At 45.6% G+C, this 21,522-nt stretch overlaps 1 protein-coding gene and 1 pseudogene across 4 annotated transcripts; one reads left to right on the top strand and one right to left on the bottom strand.

The window, feature by feature from the left end:
* Positions 1 to 1,138: 1,138 nt before the first annotated feature.
* Positions 1,139 to 20,361, bottom strand: LOC107973327 (E3 ubiquitin-protein ligase SH3RF3-like). 4 transcript variants are annotated; one of them, XR_010149287.1, is made up of 6 exons: positions 19,349 to 20,361; positions 16,890 to 17,080; positions 12,757 to 12,909; positions 11,894 to 12,209; positions 1,428 to 1,479; positions 1,193 to 1,226 (listed from the first exon to the last, which is right to left on the bottom strand). XR_010149287.1 is itself a non-coding variant. In XM_054678729.2 (1 exon), exon 1 carries the CDS (start codon positions 19,919 to 19,921, stop codon positions 18,887 to 18,889), a length of 1,035 nt encoding a protein of 344 aa, XP_054534704.1. In that variant the 5' UTR covers positions 19,922 to 20,361; the 3' UTR covers positions 17,183 to 18,886. The 4 variants fall into 4 exon arrangements, 1 of the variants encoding a protein (XP_054534704.1); XR_008546500.2 differs by lacking the exons at positions 1,428 to 1,479; positions 11,894 to 12,209; positions 12,757 to 12,909 and having other exon boundaries at positions 1,139 to 1,226; XR_008546498.2 differs by lacking the exons at positions 1,193 to 1,226; positions 1,428 to 1,479; positions 11,894 to 12,209 and having other exon boundaries at positions 12,216 to 12,909.
* LOC112208189 (uncharacterized) lies at positions 20,012 to 20,886 on the top strand (annotated as a pseudogene).
* Positions 20,887 to 21,522: the final 636 nt, after the last annotated feature.

Here is a 21,522-nt window from a genome sequence, read left to right as displayed (position 1 = left end):
TTATCATCAAGGGATGCTGAATTTTATCCAATGCTTTTTTCTGCATCTATTGAGATGATCATATGGTTTTTAATTCTGTTTATGTGATGTGTCACATTTATTGACTTGTGTATGTTAAACCATCCCTGCATCCCTGAGACAAAACCCACTTGATCATGACCTATCTTTTTGATGACAGCAACCCTAATTTGAGAATCCAAAACCTGAAATGCTCCAATAAGCATTTCCTTTGAGTGTCATGCTGGAGCTCAACAAGTTGCAGATTTTGGAGAATTTCAGATTTTTGGATCAGGGATACTCAACTTGTACTGAGATGAGAGAAAATGGCATATATCTATGCTGTCAACATGAAAATTATCATCATCTCAAACTTTTAGATAAACCTCAGAACCAACACAAACACACAAATCCCAAGCAGTAATATTCTGAAGTGAATAAAATGAATACCTGGGTGAACCTGGAGGTACTTCATGTGAAGAAGCGCTTCGTTCAAACAGCAATCCATACTTAGTGGGCCAAACATTTGCAACCTTTCAGGTAAAAGGGTGGGAAAAGATAGAAGTAAGAGAACCTACCCCTTTATAAAATGTTTTAAAGAAACATTACAGAATGTTTTATTTTCCAATTTAGTAATAGCTTTACAAAGTAACATAATCATTAAATACGGTATTTTCTTAAAAGGTAATACAAATAAGCAACTCTAAGATGAAATCAAATCTAATAAAGAGGAGTTGTTCAATGTGAAATTCCTGCCACTGGCCAGGATCAGTAACAAAATGACAATGTGTTAACAATAGCCCTAGGCATTAAAAAGACGATGAGTAACAAAAAAAGACTGGTGTTATTCATATGCCTTATTTAATATAACCAAAAGTTCTTACGTATCATTTAAACCAACAAACACATACCACAGAAGACTTCCTAATTCACTTCATTAAATAACTTATTTTTTTGTGAAGTACAGAAAAATGGTAAGCCACTAAAGCTGCCAAAATTTAGTTATTTTGAGTAAAAATAACATTTTTGACTACTACGAAACATGAGACATAAGACATGCCTCTAAAACCAATTAATTCAAAAATGTTCTCCAACAAAACCCCCCCAAAATTTGAAACACTTGTTTACCTGAAATGGTAATGAAGCTATGTAATCCTTTCCTTCTATGCTATGCATGTTAATACATGAGCTTTGCAATATACATATGCATTTTTCTACTTCATTGCTACCTGAAAAGAAAGGGTACAAGACTTATGTGTTTTTTCCCTCAAAGGAGTTCAATCCTAACAGCACAAATTATTTAATGCACAATATAAAGATGCTTATGGTAAACCACTATTACTAGTGGCTACTTCATTTGAATGAAAAATACAATGAGATAAATATTTGGAATTATCATAAGAAAAATAAAATTTCAAAAAGAAACTTACTGTAGGCCTTTTCAGACTTATCCTGTGATATAATGAAGTCACACCACAATGCCTAAAATCAAAACAAAATGCTTACCTAAGAAAATTATATCTAAATAATCATCTATTAACTAATGGCATCTAAATAATAATAATAGCATCTATGTAATAACTTTGCCTCCTCAGCTCAACATGTACAATCATGGGAACAAAAAGAATAAGAAAAAATAAATTAGAGTAATAAATGATAAATATGATAAGGAAAGGCAAAATATGTTTACAATTAAATTTTATGAAAAGATCCATAGGAATTAAAATTTTAAATTAAAAAAATAAATTTTACAAAAAGAGAAGACAAGAATCAAAAAATCTACCAGATAGAAACTTTGCAGCAAAAATTCAAATAGTAGCTCAAACCATACTAAACCCTATATCCTCTACAAAACTAAAGATTATTCAAACTTTATAATCTCCAGATTAAACAACTGATCTTAGACTCTCTCTAGACTGACTTTTGAAAAAGTATTTAGAAAAACTAACTCCTCCCTTTCTTAAAAGCCCATCTTACAAAATATAAACTAGGAAAAGCTATTAAACTTTAACTGACATACCTGGCAATCACTTATTATATTTAACAGCATTTTGTGTTTTTTTTTAAACTGTGGTCAAATATACACAATATGAAAATTAACATTTTAACAATTTTTAAGTAGACAATTCAGTAGCATTAACATTAAATTGACGAGCTTAGTACAATTTGTGAGCTTGTACAATACTGCACATTTCCAGAACTTTTTCCTCATCTCAAACAGAAACTCCGTGCCCATTAAACAATACTCCCCATTTCCCAATGCCCTGAGCTCTGGTAACCTCTATTCCACTTTCCCTATGAAAGGGCCCGTGCTAGGTATCTCGTGTAAGTGAAACTGTACAACATTTGTCCTTTTATACCTATTTTATTTCACTTAACATAATGTTTTCAAGGTTCATCCATGTTATGACATGTATCAGAATTTTATCCCTTTTTAAAGTTAAACAATATTCCACTGTTAGCATATACCACATTTGTTTATCCATTCATCTGTCAATGGACATGGGTTGTTTCTACCTTTTGGCTATCATAAATAATGCTGCTGAAAACACTGGTGTACAAGTATCTGTGAATCCCTGTTCTCAATTCAATTGTGCATATACCTAGAACTGGAACTGCTGGATCATAATGGTAATTCTAAGTATAACTTTTCTTTTAAGAGATGGGGTCTCACTCTGTCACCCAAACTGCAATGCAAGGCATGATTCTAGCTCGCAGCAGCCTAGAACTCCTGGGTTCACGTGACCCCCCCTGCCTCAGTCTCCTGAACAGCTTGGGAGTACAGGCATGCACCACCATGCCTGGCTACACGTATAACTTTTTGAGAAATCACCAAACTTTTCCACAGCAGCTATGTTACATTCCCATCAGCAATGCACAGGACTTCCAATTTCTGGACATCCTCACCAACATTTGTTATGTTTCTTTAATAACAGCCAACCTAGTAAAGTGGTATCTCATTGTGGTTGTAATCTGCATTTGCCTAATTGATTAGCGAAGCTGAGCATCTTTTCATGTGCTTATTGACCATGTGTGCATCTTTAGAAAAATGTCCATTTAAGTCCTTCTGCCCAATTTTTTAATTGGGTAGTTTGTTTTATTGTTGAGTTGTGGGAGATTTTAATGGTTAAGAAATGAAAATTCAGGAAGAAAACCATGCATGAGAGCTGTGCTCCAACCTGAAATGTCCAAAATCTACAATGCACCGATTACAGTCTCAACTTCCTTTCATGAAATCCCATCCTCTCAGCCTCTAAAAGTAAATATTTTAACATCTCTTTTATCCCTGATATCTAAGAGATCACTAACCCCTTCCACATCTCCCTCTGTTTTATCACCCCTTCTTTGCCAAGGCACCAATCTTTTACCTGAACAGTCACAAAATACTGCCCCTGACAACAGTTTCCCTCCTCTCCAGTCAATCCTATATATATATTGCTAACAAAGCAATCTCTTCTCAAAACACAAAATTGATCGCTTCCATTTTAAAATCCTTGGCAGGCTCCCTTCAGCACACAGTTTAAAATCCAAATTCCTTGGTTTATATACAAGGCCCTTTGGTCTGTATACTGCCAGCATCCACTTGCATCTCTCCACACCCACACTTTGTGTACAGCCATTCTGAAGTTTAAAAAGTCATCTTTTTCCATAGTTCTTTTTGCTGTGATTTCCTCTGCCTAGAATGCCCTTCTGCCACCATTTTATAACACAAATAGCATCTTCTTTGAAAAACCCTCCCTTTGGCACTCAGTCCTTTGGGCTCTCATCACTCTGTGGACAGGTAGTTATTATACAGCATTCAGAATACAGCATTTCAGGTGATCTGTTTGTTCTCCTTTCTAGGCTATGAGTCCTTCAATGGCAGAAACTACATTCACCTTTGTAGCCCCAGCATAATGTCTGAAACAGAGTGAGACTAAATACTTGCAGAAGACCAGGCACAGTGGCTCACGCCTGTAATCTCAGCACTTTAGGAGGCCAAGCCAGGAGGATCACTAGAGCCCAGGGGTTCAAGACCAGCCTGGACAACATAGTGAGACCACCATCTCTATTAAAAAACAAAAAGAATAAATGAAAAAATAAAAAGAACAACCAAAAAAAAATACTTGCAGGATAGGTAAAACAATGAACAGATAAAATCTGAGTCACATATACCTGATATTATTTCATAAACAAAATAGAAAATTATCTTTCTCCATATTAGCAAGAAGATTAAGTAACAATATATTTTCCAGATCAAAAGACTGAAATTCCAAATCTTACAATTACACTTACAAGTGATCTTAAGATAAAGGAGATAATATATCTAACTGCACTTCCATAGAATCTAGTAAATAGGCAACTGTTCTTGGAGAAATTAAGATGAAGATATAGAAGCAAAGAACTACTTGGATATCATCAAATGCACTTTTCACATCTATACTAACTATATGAATTATATGGGAAAAAAAATTACCATCAAAAAGATCACTGGCTTCAACACTCCAGGACACAAATGCTTTCACATATGCCCTCAAATGTTGGAATAATGATTCAGTTTATCCTTTCCAATAAATAGTTAGAATACAGTACTCATCAGGAAATAGTTAATGGTAGGCGGGAGGAGTGGGAGGAAGCAGTATCCAGATACAAAGATTTCAGCATTTACAAAAATGAAACTTAACATTAGTCAAAGCCTCCAAAACCTCTTGTCAACCCTAATTCAACTACAATAAATGCATTAGTTCTTCCTCCAACTTTTTGTTATAAAAATTTTCAGTAAGAAAAGTTGAAATAATGCAGCAAACATATTTCACCTAAATCCAACAATCATGAAAATTTTGCCATATTTGTTTGTGTGTGTGCATTTGTGTACATATGGGATTTTTGGAATGGGAATGCTGACTGTCTAAAAATAAATTGCACACACATCATGACATTTCACCCCTAAATACTTCACCATGCCTTTTCTAAAAATAAAGATGTTCTCCTATAAAACCATAAAATCATCATCCCTGAGAAAGAAATAATACTTCTCTAACATCAGCTACTGGCCAGTAATTTTCAACTTTCCCAAATTTTCCCCAAAAATATCTTTTTAGCTAGTTTTCTAAAACCAGGACTCAATCAAAGTTCATTTAACAAGGATCAAAAAATACTGCATTTGGTGATGTCTCTTTAGTCTCTTTCAATGTAGAACAGTCCCCACCTTTTTTTCTTTCTCCGTGACTTTTTTAAAGAAACCAGAATGTAGACTATAAACTTTTTATAATGGAAAATTTCAAATAAATACAAAGTAAACAGAATAGGATAATGAATCCCCATCAGCCAGTTTTAATAATTATCAAGCTTGGCTGGGCATGATGGCTCACGCCTGTAATCCCGGCACTTTGGGAGGCCGAGGTGGGTGGGTAGATCACAAGGTCAGGAGATCGAGACCATCCTGGCTAACACAGTGAAACCCCAGCTCTACTAAAAATATAAAAACAAAATTAGCCGGGTGTGGTGGCGGGCACCTGCAGTCCCAGCTACTCGGGAGGGTGAGGCGGGAGAATGGCATGAACCTGGGAGGCAGAGCTTGCAGTGAGCTGAGATCATGCCACTGCACTCCAGCCTGGGTGACAGAGCAAGACTCCATCTCAAAAAACAAATAAATAAATAAACAATAATAATAATAATAAAGCTTTAGCCATTCCTAGCTATCTATTTCCTTATCTCATGGTATTTTAAAATATAATTCTCTATTGCCTACATTTCCTATAAACAGGAAGTTAGGTCTAAATATTCATATTTTTGGGAAGAAAACTTAGATGACATCATGTACTTCATTCTGTATTATAGCTAGAAGCACATAATACTCCTTCATGTCACTACTAATTATGCTAAACTCAATCACTTGATTGAGGTGGAGACTGACAAATAACTCCAAAGTAGAGGTACATTTGTTCCTTCACATTTACCAGGTAATCCACAGGGTGATGTGTTGGTGCCATGGTAATATTCTTTCAACCAACAGTGTTAGTATCCATTTACAATCCTTGTTGGAATCAATTATTGCACTGGAGGTTACAAAATGGTGATATTCTAATTCTACAATTCCTTTTACATTTATTAGCTAGCATTCTTCTCTAAGTACAAGTTTTCCTTCATCAAATGGAGATGAACTGCATGTCTTCCTGAAAAAATATGGCAAATGCTTAATTCTTTCCCTTTCATTATCAACTTTCAGAACAGTTAGTTATAACAGCCAACTGCAATGGCTGCAAAGCAGATTTTTTCCTTTCTCTCTACCATTATGAATCCCACGATTTTTATTTATTCAAATCTTTGCAATCAATTATAGTAATCATGTGTTAAAATATTTCTGTACTTTAATATAAAACGTTTCCCAGGTTCCTCCTGAGGTTACCTTGTGGCCATCATGGCAGGCCCCCCACACTGGGTTCCCGGGCTCAGGGACACCACCAGGAATACCAGCACCCCAGTGGCACTTTCCCTTGCCTCATCTCTAGTGCCAAATCACACTCCAGCAGCCAGGACGCCAGCCCCAAGCCCCCGGCACTCCACTACCACCCATGTGCTGTATCTGTCAGCACGACAATTGTCACCTTGAAAGCCGACATCCTTGACAATTCCTCAACCTGACAGAAATTTCCCACTTAAGTCTAGAGAGTGAAAACGTCCCACAATGACAGCCACCTTTCCCCACATTTACCGACAAGCCTATAGCACTTCCATCAGTCAACAACAATCCTCGATGCTTTGGCAGGTGAAGCCAGAGGACACCAACGATCAGAAAATAAACCCGGGCCCGACAGCCCATGCTCCGCTCAGTTGACCTCACAGGTGACTCCAGGATGGAGGGCTCCGAGGTGCAGCCCAGCAGAGGCGTTCTGCCCCCAGAGAACCCAGAGAGGCTTCTGGTGACAGGACTAGAATCCTCCTCCCTCAACCACTGGGGAAAGCAGAGTGCCCCGTTGTCCCTGGGGAGCCCAGGAGGCAGCCCCTCCCTCACTCTCGGCCACTGTGCCTGCAAGCTGGGTGCCTGTGTGGGTGCTGGGGGCCAGGGAATGGGAAGAAGTCACGGGACACATATTTGATTCCAAGTTTGTGGAGCTAACCCCACAGGGTGCTTTGGGGTCCTATTAAAATCAGAGGAGGCACATTTTAGAGTAGAATATAACATGCATGGGAATTTTTAAGAAAAAATAAGACTGTAAACACCTATTCCTGAGAACACCAGTGGAAGGGATGTGGGTGGGGAGGTGGGGCAGCTGGCAAAGAACTGGAAATGCACAGCTCACCCAGTCACAAAGGCGCGAGAGTCCGCCCAGGGGGCTGGACCACCAGAAGCATTCCCTTGCTGCTCTCCACGGACTGAGGGACCCCACCCGGTAGGTGACTCAGGGTGGGGCCCAGGGGACAGGCCAGGGGCTGCAGCAGAAGTTCTAGGCACATACCTGAGACGCCCCACCCCAGGAGACTCAAGGACCCCAGAAGAGGACTTGGGCAGGGGGCTGGAAATGATGGCCACACACCAGAGGAGGTTTCCTTGAGACTTCTGTGAGTGTAGAAAGGGCCCTGCCACTTGCAGAGCTTGCAGAAGGTAGGAGAAGCAGGCAGCCGACAGCAGACTGGCACATCTGGGGGGTCCCATGGGTGAAAGGAGGCAAGGACCTGGCTTTGCTGAGCTGGACACAACCATCACCCTGACCTCCTTCTCCAACCAGTACCCCCTCCTGCTGATACTGTCAGGAGACTTGTTCCCCGGGGTCTAGAAAATGACTATTTTGCTTTCTCCTGGGAGATGCTGGCTTTGGGTCCTAACTCTTCTGTCAAGATGCACTGTTATCCCCAGGCGTCATCACTCTTCCTGGGATCTGCACCCTAAATTCACATCCGATTTCACGATAGAGAAAAGTGCAGTGGGTTGGAGCTTCAGCCTACACCTGTAAAGAATTGGTCAGCCTGGGGACTGGTGATCTCTGCAGCTGTGGGCTCAGCTCTGGGCTGGGCCTGGTCACTGGGAAAGGCAGGCATGCGCCTAGGTGCTGCAGAGGTCTCGAGCCCCTCCCATGAGCTTGGCGCGGTGCGGAGGGCAGCCTGTGAGTGAGGCTCTGAGCCTCACTCATCACTGAGCAAGTTGGAGGAAGAGCGACCCAGGCAGAGACGAGAGGCTGCCTCCAGAAAGCCAGCCGGTGGCAACTGCAAAAGCCGACAGAGCAGTGGTTGCCAGGAATGCGCACAGCCCACAGAGGGGAAGAGTGAGGAAGGGTCACTGAAACAGCCTGAAGAAATAAAAATGGAGCCAGAAACTGCACAGAAGGGAGACAAGAGAGAGGAATCCGCAGAAACCTGGGCTTCGGGGGGTGTGGTTGCATCTTTCCACCTGCATGAAGTCGACTAAAATGAGGTCACCAAGGATGGGTCCCAGCATAGCACTGATCCCTTCAATACAACGGATGTAAATGGCTCACACCAGCCAGATACCGCCTGCCCAACAGGGGTCTGGTTGTCAGGATGCTTTAGGGGTGTCCAGTTCACAGCAGCCCCGGATGGAAGGTGGGGGTTATGAAATCAAGGGCTTCTCAGCCCATGAAGTTGTTTACGGCAGTGATAGTACCGAGTGGAAAACTGATACCCCTGGGGCCAGACTGTGTAGGTGTTGATAGTCTAAGATGGGGCACTGATTAGTTTGGGGACACAGAGGAGATGTTACCTTTAACATCAATCGTATTGCATAGACTGGCTATTAACCACGTGTAGAGCACACAGGCCTTTTGCAGAAGGGAAAAAATTCTATTTCCCATAAATTTAAAAGCATGAAATTGGCCGGGCATGGTGGCTCACGCCTTCATGAGGTCAGGAGATCAAGACCATCCTGGTTAACACGGTGAAACCCCGTCTCTACTAAAAATACAAAAAAATTAGCCAGGCATGGTGGTGGGTGCCTGTAGTCCCAGCTACTCGGGAGGCTGAGGCAGGAGAATGGTGTGAACCTGGGAGGCAGAGCCTGCAGTGAGCCAAGATCGCACCACTGCACTCCAGCCTAGGGGACACAGCAAGACTCCGTCTCTAAAAAAAAAAAAAAAAAAAAGGCAAGAAATTGCTGAAGTCTGGGAAAAATAGAAAAAGAACATCAGTATGTAAAGGCATTATAAGTAGATTTACGATTCACAAAAAACCGGCAAAAGAGAAGGTCCATGGCTGGATGCAGCTGATCTCAGGAAGAGAGAGAACTCCAAACACGTGCGTCAACCACATGCAACCACGTGCATCAATCGACCATATGCACCAACCATGTGCATCAATGCAGCCTTCAGAAAAGAAGTGACAGTGATGGTGCAGGAGGGGACGGTGGACAGAGGGAAAAGGGGCCTCCCAGGACTAAGTGGAAAGCCTTCCGCAGACCTGTCCTCCTCACCCCAGCCTTGTCACGTGAGTTATGTAGGCACAGTTTCAACGTCATGAGTCACTACTTCTGATCAATAAACCACTCTGTTTTTTTAAAGCAGCTATATTTGAGACAAACAGCCTCCATCTGCCTAGGAACACAAACCTGAACAAATTAAGCCCCAGTGGCGCTGCCCTTTGGATGTAGACCCCTGTCCACACGACTCCAGATGTCAAACTGCCAAGCAATGGATACATTGGTCATTGGCAAAGAGGTGATTGAAAAGCTCAAAAACTGCAAGTCTTAAACTCCATTGTTCAATGGGCTGCTGACCCATAGCAGGTGCCCTTCTGCACTGTGAGGCTCAACCACAGGATCTGATATACGTCACCTCATTTGATATGCTGGGGACAACAACTTTAAATCCAGGAAAACTCTTGTTACTGTACACATGTCAAAGCTTAGTTTGTCAAACCGAGACAGCAGATACACTCCCCATTCCATAAGGAACACATTTTTTAAATTAATTTTTAAAACCCAGATTTCTAGCATTGGAAGTTTTCCCTCTGCTATAGTCCACAACACAAATTCAGCCACAGAAGGCACAAGGGGGATGCTGCTCAGGATACAAGAGGGTTGTCTTCCTATTGGGAGTGTGACTGTGTGAGAGCATTCACCTTTCATACTGCACATGTTTAGACTACAAACTTGGTCCAGACAATGACTGCTAGTGACAAAATTAACCCATGGGCATCATGAACTCAGTAAAAAAAAAAAAAAAAGGTTAGTCTCATTGGCTATCTTTGTTAAGGCGACATTAATTTAGCACAATCTACATTCTTGATGCTCTGCACGCATTATCTCATGCAAACACATCTGGTTTTAATTACCTTTGGCTGTGCTTGGGAAGAGAAAATAGGATGCAATTTTTAAGTTACGCAGATTTGGGATATGATTATAAAGAGTTAAGGAATCCAGTGGCTTATCCATAAAAGAGTAAAGATGTGGATACATTTTGATAAATAAAATAAGCTGCATAATTAAATCCACAGACATCACCCATGACTCCACGTCCCCTGTCATCATCAGGCTGTGGCCCCTTGTCTTCACGTCTCTTATTACCACATGTCAAGAGATACCTATTGGCTATTTGTTTACAGTGTCCTCTGAATGGTCAGTTGCAGAAAGGCCTGGATCACTTCTGGTTTTGTGAACAATGCATATTCCAGTGCTTAACACAGTATTTGCAACAGGGTGGGCAGTCAGTACATATGTGTGGACTGAATTAATTATTAACATCACTCGTTCTGGGCCAGTCTTCAAGAGCAGCACTCACACAGGGCCATGGTGACAGCTCCACAGCCCCAGCACCTGGGCCACCATTCATTCTGTGTGTTCCCTACAGCTGCAGTCTGCAGGCAGGGTGTGCAGACCCAGAGGAAGAGTGACCCACTTCCTCACTGCAGATGAACAGGAAGACTAGAATGAACCAGCAGCAGCGGGCTGCCCAGGGGCTGCCCTGACCCCTCTCTAAAAGATCCAGTTCAATACAATACATGAAGTCCAGAATATTACTCAAAATTTGCCTGCCACTTTGCCAGCAAATGCAGCACCAAGCTAATTTTTACAACAGCCTTGAAGTCCCAGCAACAACAGCAACCGTCCATTCTTTTACAGCTAAACTCCCAAGCCTTTGTTTTTCCCAAATGCAAAACTGAAACCCCACTACTTTCTCCCTACAGATTTTTTAGAAATTTCTATCTGAGAGGCCAGGCGAAGTGGCTGACACCTGTAATCCCAGCACTTTGGGAGGCCAAGGCGGGCAGATCACGAGGTCAGGAGTTCGAGACCAGCCTGGCCAATATGGTGAAACCCCCTCTCTACTAAAAATATAAAAAAATTAGCCGGGCGTTAGCCGGGCGTGGTGGTGCTCGCCTATAGTCCCAGCCACTTGGGAGGCTGAGGCAGAAGAATAGCTTGAACCCCGGAGGCGGAGGTAGCAGTGAGTCGAGATCGTGCCACTGCACTCCAGCTAGGGTAACAGAGCAAGACTCTGTCTCAAAAAAAAAAGAAATTTTGATCTGAGAAATAATGTGTGTGTCTGCCATTGCATTTATGGGTAAAGGCACTCCACACAGGCAACACCTCCAGAAGTCGGCCTGGCCTGAGATTTAGCTGGCCCAGCCTCAGGAGTACTTTCCTCAGCCCACATGGGTGAGCACTCCAAGTGTTTAGTAATCATCTGAAGGATTCCTTGACCCTTCAAATCAAACAGCAACAGTGGCAGGCAAAGCTTGGAGGATTAACCGATTAGTCTTTGAACGCAAAAACAACGGCTGATCAGGACGGGTGGTGTCTAATGAGATTAGTTAACCTGCAACCATTTACTGAAACGTGCCTAAGCCTCCCTCATCTTTCTTCTGTCTCTTCAGTATCTCTGGGTTCATCCTAGAGCAACAAATGGAATGCAGTCACCCATGAATGTATCTTAGATCCTAAATGATAAATCCAAATAATTCTCACCTAAGGTGGTGTGCTTTGATGGCCAACAAAAAATTAAAAGAAGCTTCAGAAAACGTGCTGGACACTCCTGACCTCCATCGTTCTAGCCACAGCAGCAAGTTCTCTTGTCTCCTGAGCATGTGGCACTTCCAGAGCATCTGCTCCAGAACTAGCAAACAGCAGACAGCTTCTCTGAAAGGTGCTGCCCGCAACACCAAGCTGCTCTCAGAAAGCCTCCAGCTGTGGGATGGACCTGCCTCATCATCTTCTTTCCCCACCACAAAGTCAGAAAGATTCAGAAAGAAGGAGTGCAAAGCCTTCATTTGGCAAATCTAGACTATGGAAGAATAAACAAAAAGAGGTGAGAACCCACTGCAAACTCACTAAGCCCCAAATCACACCGATACTACTTTCCTCATTAGAAATTCCTGCCAGATAAACAGAGAATAAAAAGATATAGACACATGTTTTCCTCTGCAGCATATCTGGTCACCTAACTAAATGGAAAAAAAATTACATTTCATTATAAATAGAGACCAATGCAATCGCTGTCCCTGGAGCCCCCAGTGTCCACTGTAGTGTATGGTACACAGCAGGTACTTAAATATGTGTGCAGTGAAGCCAGAGAGAGAAAAGCATCAGCATCCCATTCCTTGAACCAGGGTAAAGACGGCTCCCTGCGAACTCCCCGATTCTCTGGTGAGGTCTTGCTCTCAGTGAGCCCGGCTGCAGCACATTTACAGGTGCCCGGGTGCAAACATGCTTCTAAATTCTTTCACACCTCCTCCTGAGCCGAATTCCTGTGGTCAATCCTAATTCATTTAAACTCACATAAATTCATGTGAGCCTTATGCACACATTACATTAAGTGGAAATGCAAATACCATCATATCTTCGTTTGCATCAGTTAACAATGTAAACACGTGCTACCCACGAGCGCAGCGACTCTTCTTGGGCCTCCTTCAGGTCTCCCAAAGGAGAGCTGCAGCTCTAAATGGCCTCCAAGGATGTGCAGAGCCATCAAGGGCCAGGAGAGCCTAAAGAAAGCAGAATACAAATCATGCTGCAACTTTATACACTTTTTTATTCCAACTTCACTCAATGGGAAAAGGGAGGCTCACATTATGGGGTGCCTGCATGATCTGTAAACCATTCACTGTTGCCAATACCTTCAGCTCGACACCCTGTTCTTTTAAAGTTAATTAAAATTCCAATAGGATACCCATCAAGCATGCATTTCACATTCATCAAATCTGAAGATCTCCCAAGCAAGGCAAATCTGATAAAAATTGACCTTGGCCTCTTCAAGTGGTGCTATCAAGAGCATTTCCCCCAGCAAATGCTTGCTGATGTGTGTGGGTTTTTTTTTAATGCACCTCAAAAAAGATCATGTTAACTGTAAAAGATAGAGATTAAATACAGATTGAACGGAAACACACACTAGAAACAATTGCAAAACTGAGCCCCGAATCTGTCATGCTCCAGCAAGCAGGCAGGCTCTCAAAAGCCAGGAGGAAGAAACAATTGGATAGAATTCTGCTCGGCTCCATCACAGCAAGCAGCCTGATTCTAGGCAGCTGTAGACAAGCTATTGTGTCCTACGGATGACAGAGGTGGGCTCGTTTTCAGGATAGCCTGCCAACAGGCTGGATCAGCAACTGAGCAGGATTATTCTCCCCTGCTGTTTTTTTAAAGCAGATTATGGCTTAGACGTTTTTTCCCTTTTAATGAAGTTTGTAAGAATCACGAACACTGCCTCTGATAATAAAGATAAACTTGGAGCAAATTTAAAAAGGAAACCAACAGACTCAAGCAACTACTCCGCATAGATGCCCAGTAATGCTTGACGATCCAGTTTCCACAACATGGACTGACTGAATCCAGAGGCAAAGCATGATATCAGACTCACAACACACACACACACCCCCATGCACATCCACATCCACACACGTACACGCACACACCCTTAACTTAGAATACTAAATACCACAAATCCACCAGCAGCAAAGCAGGCACTCTGAGGTGTGCCTCACGCGTGATAAGAGACTTGAAGATTTTCGTATTAGGAACAGGCACTGAAATGACAGCCAATCACGTGTGCCAGGCACTGCACGTACGTTATCCTATTTATCTAAGAAGCAGATAGCATCCCTAATTCACTGATAACAAGTCTCAGGAAAGCTAGCCCATTTGCCCCGGGGCAGATGGTGAGGAAGTGTGGAAGCCAAGATTAAAACCACCTTCAGTGGGATTCCCACCACCCCTTCCCCTCCTTCCACGTGTCCTGGGGGAGGTGTCAGGCCACCGCCTCAGGAGAAAAGGCAGTCCTGTGTGCGGGCTTCAGACACCAGCCTGGGAGGCAACACTGTCCCCAGGGGTGTAACAAGAAACATGGGGTTGGGGCTGGGTCACCGTTTGCTCACCGACTTGGAGACTAAGTACAAGGGGAAGAAACCCTGCTGTCTCCACTACTGGGTGTTGTCATGGGACTGTGACACCTGAAGCCACGGCCTCTATTTGAGACCTACTGGGTGGGGATGAGAATGAAGCCAACACAGGAGCAGAGCAGAAGGGCAGACCAAGTATGGATCAGTGAGGAGAGCACAGAGCTGCTGGGTTAGCCAGCTAGGCCACTCAGACTAATGTCCTGTTCATGTCACTTACATATTAGTAGAGCTGCCTGTCACCTGCAGCCAAAGCCACAGCAGATTTGATGCTGTTTCCTGTGGGCCACACTGCTCTGTGCAGACAGCAGCCTTGCATAGAAGAGCATCTGCAGCCGTGAGGCACGGTGAATGGAAGGGGTGGCCACTGCTTATGTTTAGAATTGTGCTACCAACGAACTGAGCCTGTGGTAGAGTAAGAGGACTCTTCTAACCAAGGCCAAAGTTAATCTTCCAAAAAACACCCTCATTAACTGCGTGCCGCTCAGCAAGGAAATTCTGGAGCCTTAATTTCCGTACCTACGTAACTAGCAACCTCACCAAGTTGCAGTAAGGACCAGATGAGCCACACTTAAAACACCGCTCAACCCTTAGCCCACAGCAGAGGCTTCATACACACCTGGTCCCACTGGGTGCTCAATAAATAATAATTTAGATTATTCACTCGCTGGCTGCAAACTGCTGTTTCTACACTCAGGGGCCTTCTGAACAGGATTTCACTGTAACTCAGCTGTCATATCAACCACTCGTTTGCTCTCTTGTGAGCTGTCTGGTTTTTGGTGAGGCCCCCAAGTGCCGGCCTTTTCCTCTGGAGTCCTTATTATATCCAAGACCGAACCACGACAACATCCCAACCATCCAGCCAAACTGGACAGAAGGGCGGAGGAACAGAATCCTAACTCAATCACTTCCTAGCTCTCTGACTTGCCCAAATATCAATCTCTCTGGGCCTCAAAATAATAATTATACCAGCCACTTGGCAGGATTATTGTGAACTTTCCATAAGGTGAGATATGTCAAAGTGCCCAGCATGCAGCAGGCACTCAGTAAATGTTCTACAGAAAATCTCGGGTATATAAGCAGTTCAACTGTCGAGACCCAAAGAACATGGTAACTAGCTTCCAGATACCAGAGACACCCTCTATCCTGGCCTCCACTAGCTGACCAGCTGGACTAACCAACATTCCACGTCCTCTGTAACACAGCCAAAGTCACCCACACCCACCGGAGACTACAGCCCGGCAAGGCTGGGCCAGCCACTCCTGCCTGGGGAAGCCTGTGCTTATCAGGGATCTGTTGTCCTTATTCCCAACTATGCTAATGCAAGTTGTACTCATAATGCTAAATATGCACCGTAATTCAATAGTCTGTAACAGGGGAAGAAGTTTGAGTGCAAAAAAAAAAAAAAAAAAAAAAAAAAAGCCCCTTGGGAAATCAAGATGACCATGTATGAAAAACTCAAACACTAACAAAATGGTCAAATCAGGTGTAAATGAGAACATCAAACATTAGTGGAGAGGCCCTATTTAAAATCTAAATGATGCTCTATTCAGAATCCTTTGAAAATCTTAGTCTTCACTCTATTTGAAAGAAACAAATAGAAAATCATAAAAGGTGACTGTGTTCAGCTAAAAAGACAATCTGGAACTCAAAGAAAGGTCCTCAGCTCTGTACTCAAAAAATGGTGGAAGAATCATACACCTGTATGCTTATAAAATAAAATATTTAACATATATAATTTTATGATTCTCCAACTTAAATTATTTTCTCTATTAAGTCCCAGTGACATTGTCAAAGAGACACAGAAGAGATTTTCAAACGGATCCAATGTGAACATATACCACTGTACCTCAAGATACAAAATACAGATAAACTTATTAGGCTGTAATGCCGACTTTTATATCATCAAAGGCACTGCCTAAGCTTTCTAGAATTCTTTAATTTGTGACAATGTCCTTCCTTGTAACCCTCACAGAATTCTGGAGTGACACCGGTCAGTGCCCACGGGTACCTTCTGAGAGCTGGGCAGACAGCTTGCAACCACTCACTACCTCTACTGTCAGCTCCATCCAGAAAGCCCAAGCCAGTCTTGTTTACCTATAATAGTGCCTAGCCGAGTCTACATGAACTGCAGAAGATGTTCTGTATAGGCTCAAATATAAGTCAAGGATTTAAAAAATTTTCAAAACAAAATTGGAATTGTCTGATATTCAAGTCCTTATTAAATCACTTACATTAAAAAGCATGTTTTGAATTACCCAATGTGGAACCACAAAACTCTTTTAGCAAGACTCTCACTGCACTGAAACAATTTGATTGATGCTAGCTTGGGATGTTAAAGGGATTTTCTTGCAAAATAATGAAAACAAAACAATAAACAAACAAGTTAGCCTGAGAAATTTAGCATACATTAGCAACTGCAAGGGTTAGACAGTACCATTAAAACAGGACTGTCTAAAGGTCACTTCAAGAAGTAACACACATGAACACACTTTAAGAAGCAACACACATATAGTATTTGCCAACAGGCAAATAAAAAGACCAACTCCTGATCTTAGGCTATGGGTACTCACCACTGGGTATATGATTTCCAGGGGCAGCATCGTTAACTGACTCCACAAAAGCGCTTTATCTCAAATGGCTCAGGTGAGAGCAGAGCTGAGAGGTTCTGCTAACCACGTCAGGGGACTCCAAGTACTCTGGTGATCACCAAAACCGATGAAAAACAACAGGTAAAGAGTTCAGGAAAACACTGTTTTGTGTCCTGCCAGTAAAACCAAACAGAAATTAAAACTTTTTTTTTAAATAAAGCTGTCAAAATATTGAACTGTAACAGAATTAATAAAGTAAACAAGCTATGCCAATACTTACCTATATATCTAAAAAGTATACATACCCTAATTGGCCCAAAAGAAGATGTAAGGAGCTTCTAATTGGAAAATGATGGGACTGTAATATTTATGGTTACCTGCTATCATGGCATATTAGTTAAATAAGTGCCCCTCTATTAAACAACATGCAACAACATCCAGCATTCAACTTTCCTGGCAGGAGTCAAGCAATTCCAATGGACAGTAAAGTACCAAAAGTAATTTTCAGCCGAAATCTTTGTCAACCAACTGTATAGGGTTGCTCAATGCCTGATATGCTATTACAATCCTTCCCACTCCCCAAGTATGTGCTGGACCTAATGCTATTATCCCAGTATGGTAGTATAGTGCTAGTGTAGTGTGAATACACCATGCAGGACTCCTGCTTATTAGTTAAATAAGTGCTCGTCTATTAAACAACGTCCAGAAACATCCCAAAAACACAAAAAGTCATGAACATGACTATGCACCCATAAAGAAAGTCAACCAAGGGTCTCAACATATGGTGAGTAAAACATCAATTTCCTGCTAATACTAAATGTCACTACTAAAAAGTTCCAAGCTTCAACCCCTTTGACAAGTTCTAAAAGGTACTACAAATGCCACAGAATTCCCGGAGTGGCATCAAAGCTTCAGCCTGTCACATGTCAGAGGTTACCTCCTAACCTCCTGGTCAAACACAAAGTCCCCCAAGATAAACTGAGAGGACATCTGTAAACAGATGGTCATCAGAATGTCCCAGAGTTTTACTAGAAGCGGGGCTCCGAATATCATATAATTTATCAGAACAGAAGAAGGTAACCCACTTATTCTGCAAATAAAGATATTTAATTATAAATACCTCACATCAAAAACAGCAAGGCCAGGAAGGAAAAGTTTGAAAATTTCTAACGCAAGCATTTAGCTGTATTTAATCACAATTAAAACCAAAGAAAAAAATTCCCCTTCAGCAGTGCCCCCCAAGTGACCCCCAGTGACTATCCTTGACTGTCCCCATTCTTCCTGATCCATAGAAAAAAAAGCCCATTGCAGCAAAGTATGGCATTTAACTCAAGCTCAACATCCAAGGGTTTAAGTTCCTAACCTTAACCTTAGAGATTTGCAGTACTGCCTAATCCAGGTGCTAGAATGTTCCCAGCATTTCAGGATTACACATAGTGGAAGGACTAGGCATCAGCAACTCCTTAAATGGTCAAAAGTAGAGGAATAAAGTTGTGTTTCTAAAGCAAATGATTATTCCAATAGATAGACAATGTATTTTTTTTAACATTTAAGTGCTTTTCTCCATTTAAATAAATTAACAAAACCCGGGTCCTTTCTTTTCTCATTTAAACCAGCATCCCATGCCCTCTCTCCTGGTAACTGTTCACAAGGTGGCAAGGGTGTGTAATAACAAGCTGTAAGAAGCTTTTAAAACCAAATCATTGAAGCCATCCAGAGAAGATCTTTCGTCTAAAACAGAAGCAGCGAAGGCCCTAAAATGCGGCTGTACCAAAAATAATAATAATAAAAATAAATGACCCCCGTGGGAATGAACCGTGCCTGGGAGCCCAGGAGAAGACTTTGGCTTCTGGTTAGACACTGCCAAGTCCAAAAGGGCCGGGTCCAAAGGCTCCTGGGGCCTCCAGAGTAACTCCTTCCAGACTACAAGAAGCATTCCCCCAAACCCCAGTCCCACTCTGCCTTCTGCCCTCCCCTCCTTAGCCACACCGCAGGCAGGAGGCCCGCGGGCTTCCCAGAGCAGCCATCAGAGCCCTGTCAGAAACGTTAAGGGCTAACTTTTCTCTAGGCAGGCCCAGGGTGTGCAGAGGGAGTGTCTGGGGACCCAGAGGAAGAAGGTCCCCGTTTCTAGGGAGATGCAAGGGCGATGCTAAGTTTAAGAGGCAGGGTAACAAGTCCGGCCAAGGAATCGGGGGTGAGCGACGGGACAGGAAGGCGTGCCCACTCCACAGGAGGATGGGACACACGTGAACAAGCGGCGAGCTGCCCTGGGGCCGGATGCCGCCACCAAGCAAGCGAAGTTGGAGGAAGAGCAACAGCGGAGTGGGCCAACGCAGGACCACCCTTGGTCTCCTCCGCACCTCATTATTGCCCCCCACGCCCAAGCACCCACCCACACACTCCCACGTGCCGTGGCCACTTCCGCCGAGACAGATACTCACCTTTGCCACCGGCGCGGTCCTGCTGGTCGCCAGCTCCCGCAGACTGCCGGCGGTGCTGCCCGCGGCCGCGGAGAGGAAAACCGGGGAACCCGGGGTGCTGCCTGCCGCGCCGCCCCCGCCGCCCGCGAGCGTGGGGGCCGCACTCTGGCCTGGGATGGGACGCGCGGGCGGGCTGCCGCCGGGGCTGGTGCCCGCGCGGGGCCGCTGACGGATGCCGTCCAGCAGTCGCACCAGCAAGATGTTGGCGGGCAGTTCGTCCACGCCGCAGCCCACCAGGATGCGGCACTCGGGGCAGCGCAGCTCGTGGCGCGAGCACACGATGCTCTCCAGGCAGCGGCGGCAGAAAGTGTGTTGGCATGGCAGCACCTTGGCCGTGGTGTCCAGGCGCTCCAGACACACGGAGCACTCCAGCAGGTCCAGCAGCGACGACTCGTCCATGTCCTCGCCCGCCCCCGCGGCGGTGGCCGCCGCCCGACGGCGCCGTCGCTCGCCTGGCCTGTCCTCGTCGCCCTCGCTCTGCGCAGCAGCGGCGGCCGCCTTGGATGCGCACAGCCAGGACGCTCCGAGCAGCATGGGGGAGGCGCCCGCAGCGGTCTCGCGCGGCTGCCTAGGTCCCGGGGCCGGCGTGGAGCCCGCCACCGGCAGCCAACATCAGGACTGGGGAGCCGGGCTCCGCCGTGACTTTCTTCACCCCGGCTGGTGGCCCGATGCTAGGGCTGTGGCGGTGCGAAGTGGCTCACCGACCGGCCTGCGTGGCGGGGACCGGAGTTCCGCGCGCGGCGAGCTAACACCCGGCCAGCCGAGCCGAGCCGAGCCCGCCCAGTCCTGAGGGCAGCGCCTGCGGCTGCCGGCTACACCTGTCCCGCCGCAAGTCCGCCCCGCGCGGGGGACCGGGGGTGCTGCCGGGCACGAAGCTCAACGGGTTCTCTGCTGCAAGCGGCGGCTCGCGCCTGAAAGACCAGCGGCAGGAAGTGCGGGCAGCGGCCGGCCAGGTCCCCGGGGAGGCCGGGGCGCGGCGTGCACGTTCCTCCGCGCAGCTGGCGAGCCGCACCGCCCCCGCGGCACCTCCATGCGCTCTTGGCCTGCTCGCTAGTCGCTGTCCTCTAGAGAATTCAGCAGGACCGTTCCTCTTCCTCGGCCGCGAGCACGTGCGCGGGGGTGCGCGCGGAGGTCACGGTCACTGCGGGGCTCAGGGAAGGAGGCGCCGTGCCTGCAGGACTTCCCTTCGCTTGGGCGCAAGCCGGCGATTAGCCTGGTCCCCTAGGACATCTCCAGGGCTCCGGGGAACCTCTCCTGCGCAGGCTTGGCCCTGCCTCCTCCAAGCGTCCGAGTCTTTTTCCGCTTTTCGTGAGCCTCAGAGAGGGACGTTTCCTGCCAACGCTGCTGCGAAGGAAAGTTTGGACGGCGTTATCCCGACTGCCTTCCTCGCCAGCGCCGGCGAGCAGCTTGGGGACACAGCCGACGCCCGGGCATCCTCCCCGACGACTCCCCGGAGCGCTCCCTGTTCAGACTCCTTTCCGAGAAGCACGCAGAAGTGACAGCCCCGGAGCTTCGTTCCGGTGTAGGTGTGGGGATGCCCCGCAAGGCAGGAGGGGAAGGCGCTCCAGTTGAAGGGGGCACCCCGGGGCCCGCGCCGACTCCTCCCGGCGCAGCCTTGGCTCGCCGGAGTCGCGGGTCGGAGGCTGGCGCCGCTGCCCGCCGACCAGCACCCTGGCGCCAGGCGCCCGGCTCCACGCCGCACCCTTGGCGGCGTTGTGCGAGGGGCTCTAGCGCCCGCCGCGGCGCAGTCTCGTGAACCCCGCTTCAATTTTTTCCTACGGAGGCGCAGAGGAGGGTGAATTCGCGCTCTCCTTCCCGACGCCCCGGCTTCTGGGAGCGTCAGAGCAACGGAAGTACGTACAGGAGGACCGAGAGCAGCAGGGAAGTTTGGCGGTGGGCTGGGGTCGGCGGCGAAGATTCCCTGCCGTGCGCTGCCCCCTCGTGGCCGCTTTGCGTTCCTGTCGGGAAGGGCTGGGTTCCAGTCCAGGGCCCAGCACAAACCAGGATTGGCTGGACGCTGCACAGCGAGTTCAGTCAGGGCTAACATCAGAAGAGTCGTGGAGGGCCTGCCTATCACAAACCTTGTGGTTTGTGAAGTTGTATGATCTTTCTGTTATTATTAAGGAAAAAAGTAG

The sequence above is a fragment of the Pan troglodytes genome, chromosome 12, assembly GCF_028858775.2.
Source record: "Pan troglodytes isolate AG18354 chromosome 12, NHGRI_mPanTro3-v2.0_pri, whole genome shotgun sequence".
In the NCBI taxonomy this organism is placed as follows: domain Eukaryota; kingdom Metazoa; phylum Chordata; class Mammalia; order Primates; family Hominidae; genus Pan; species Pan troglodytes.
Note: the sequence above shows the minus strand (reverse complement) of the source record. Positions and strands in the feature narration are given on the sequence as shown.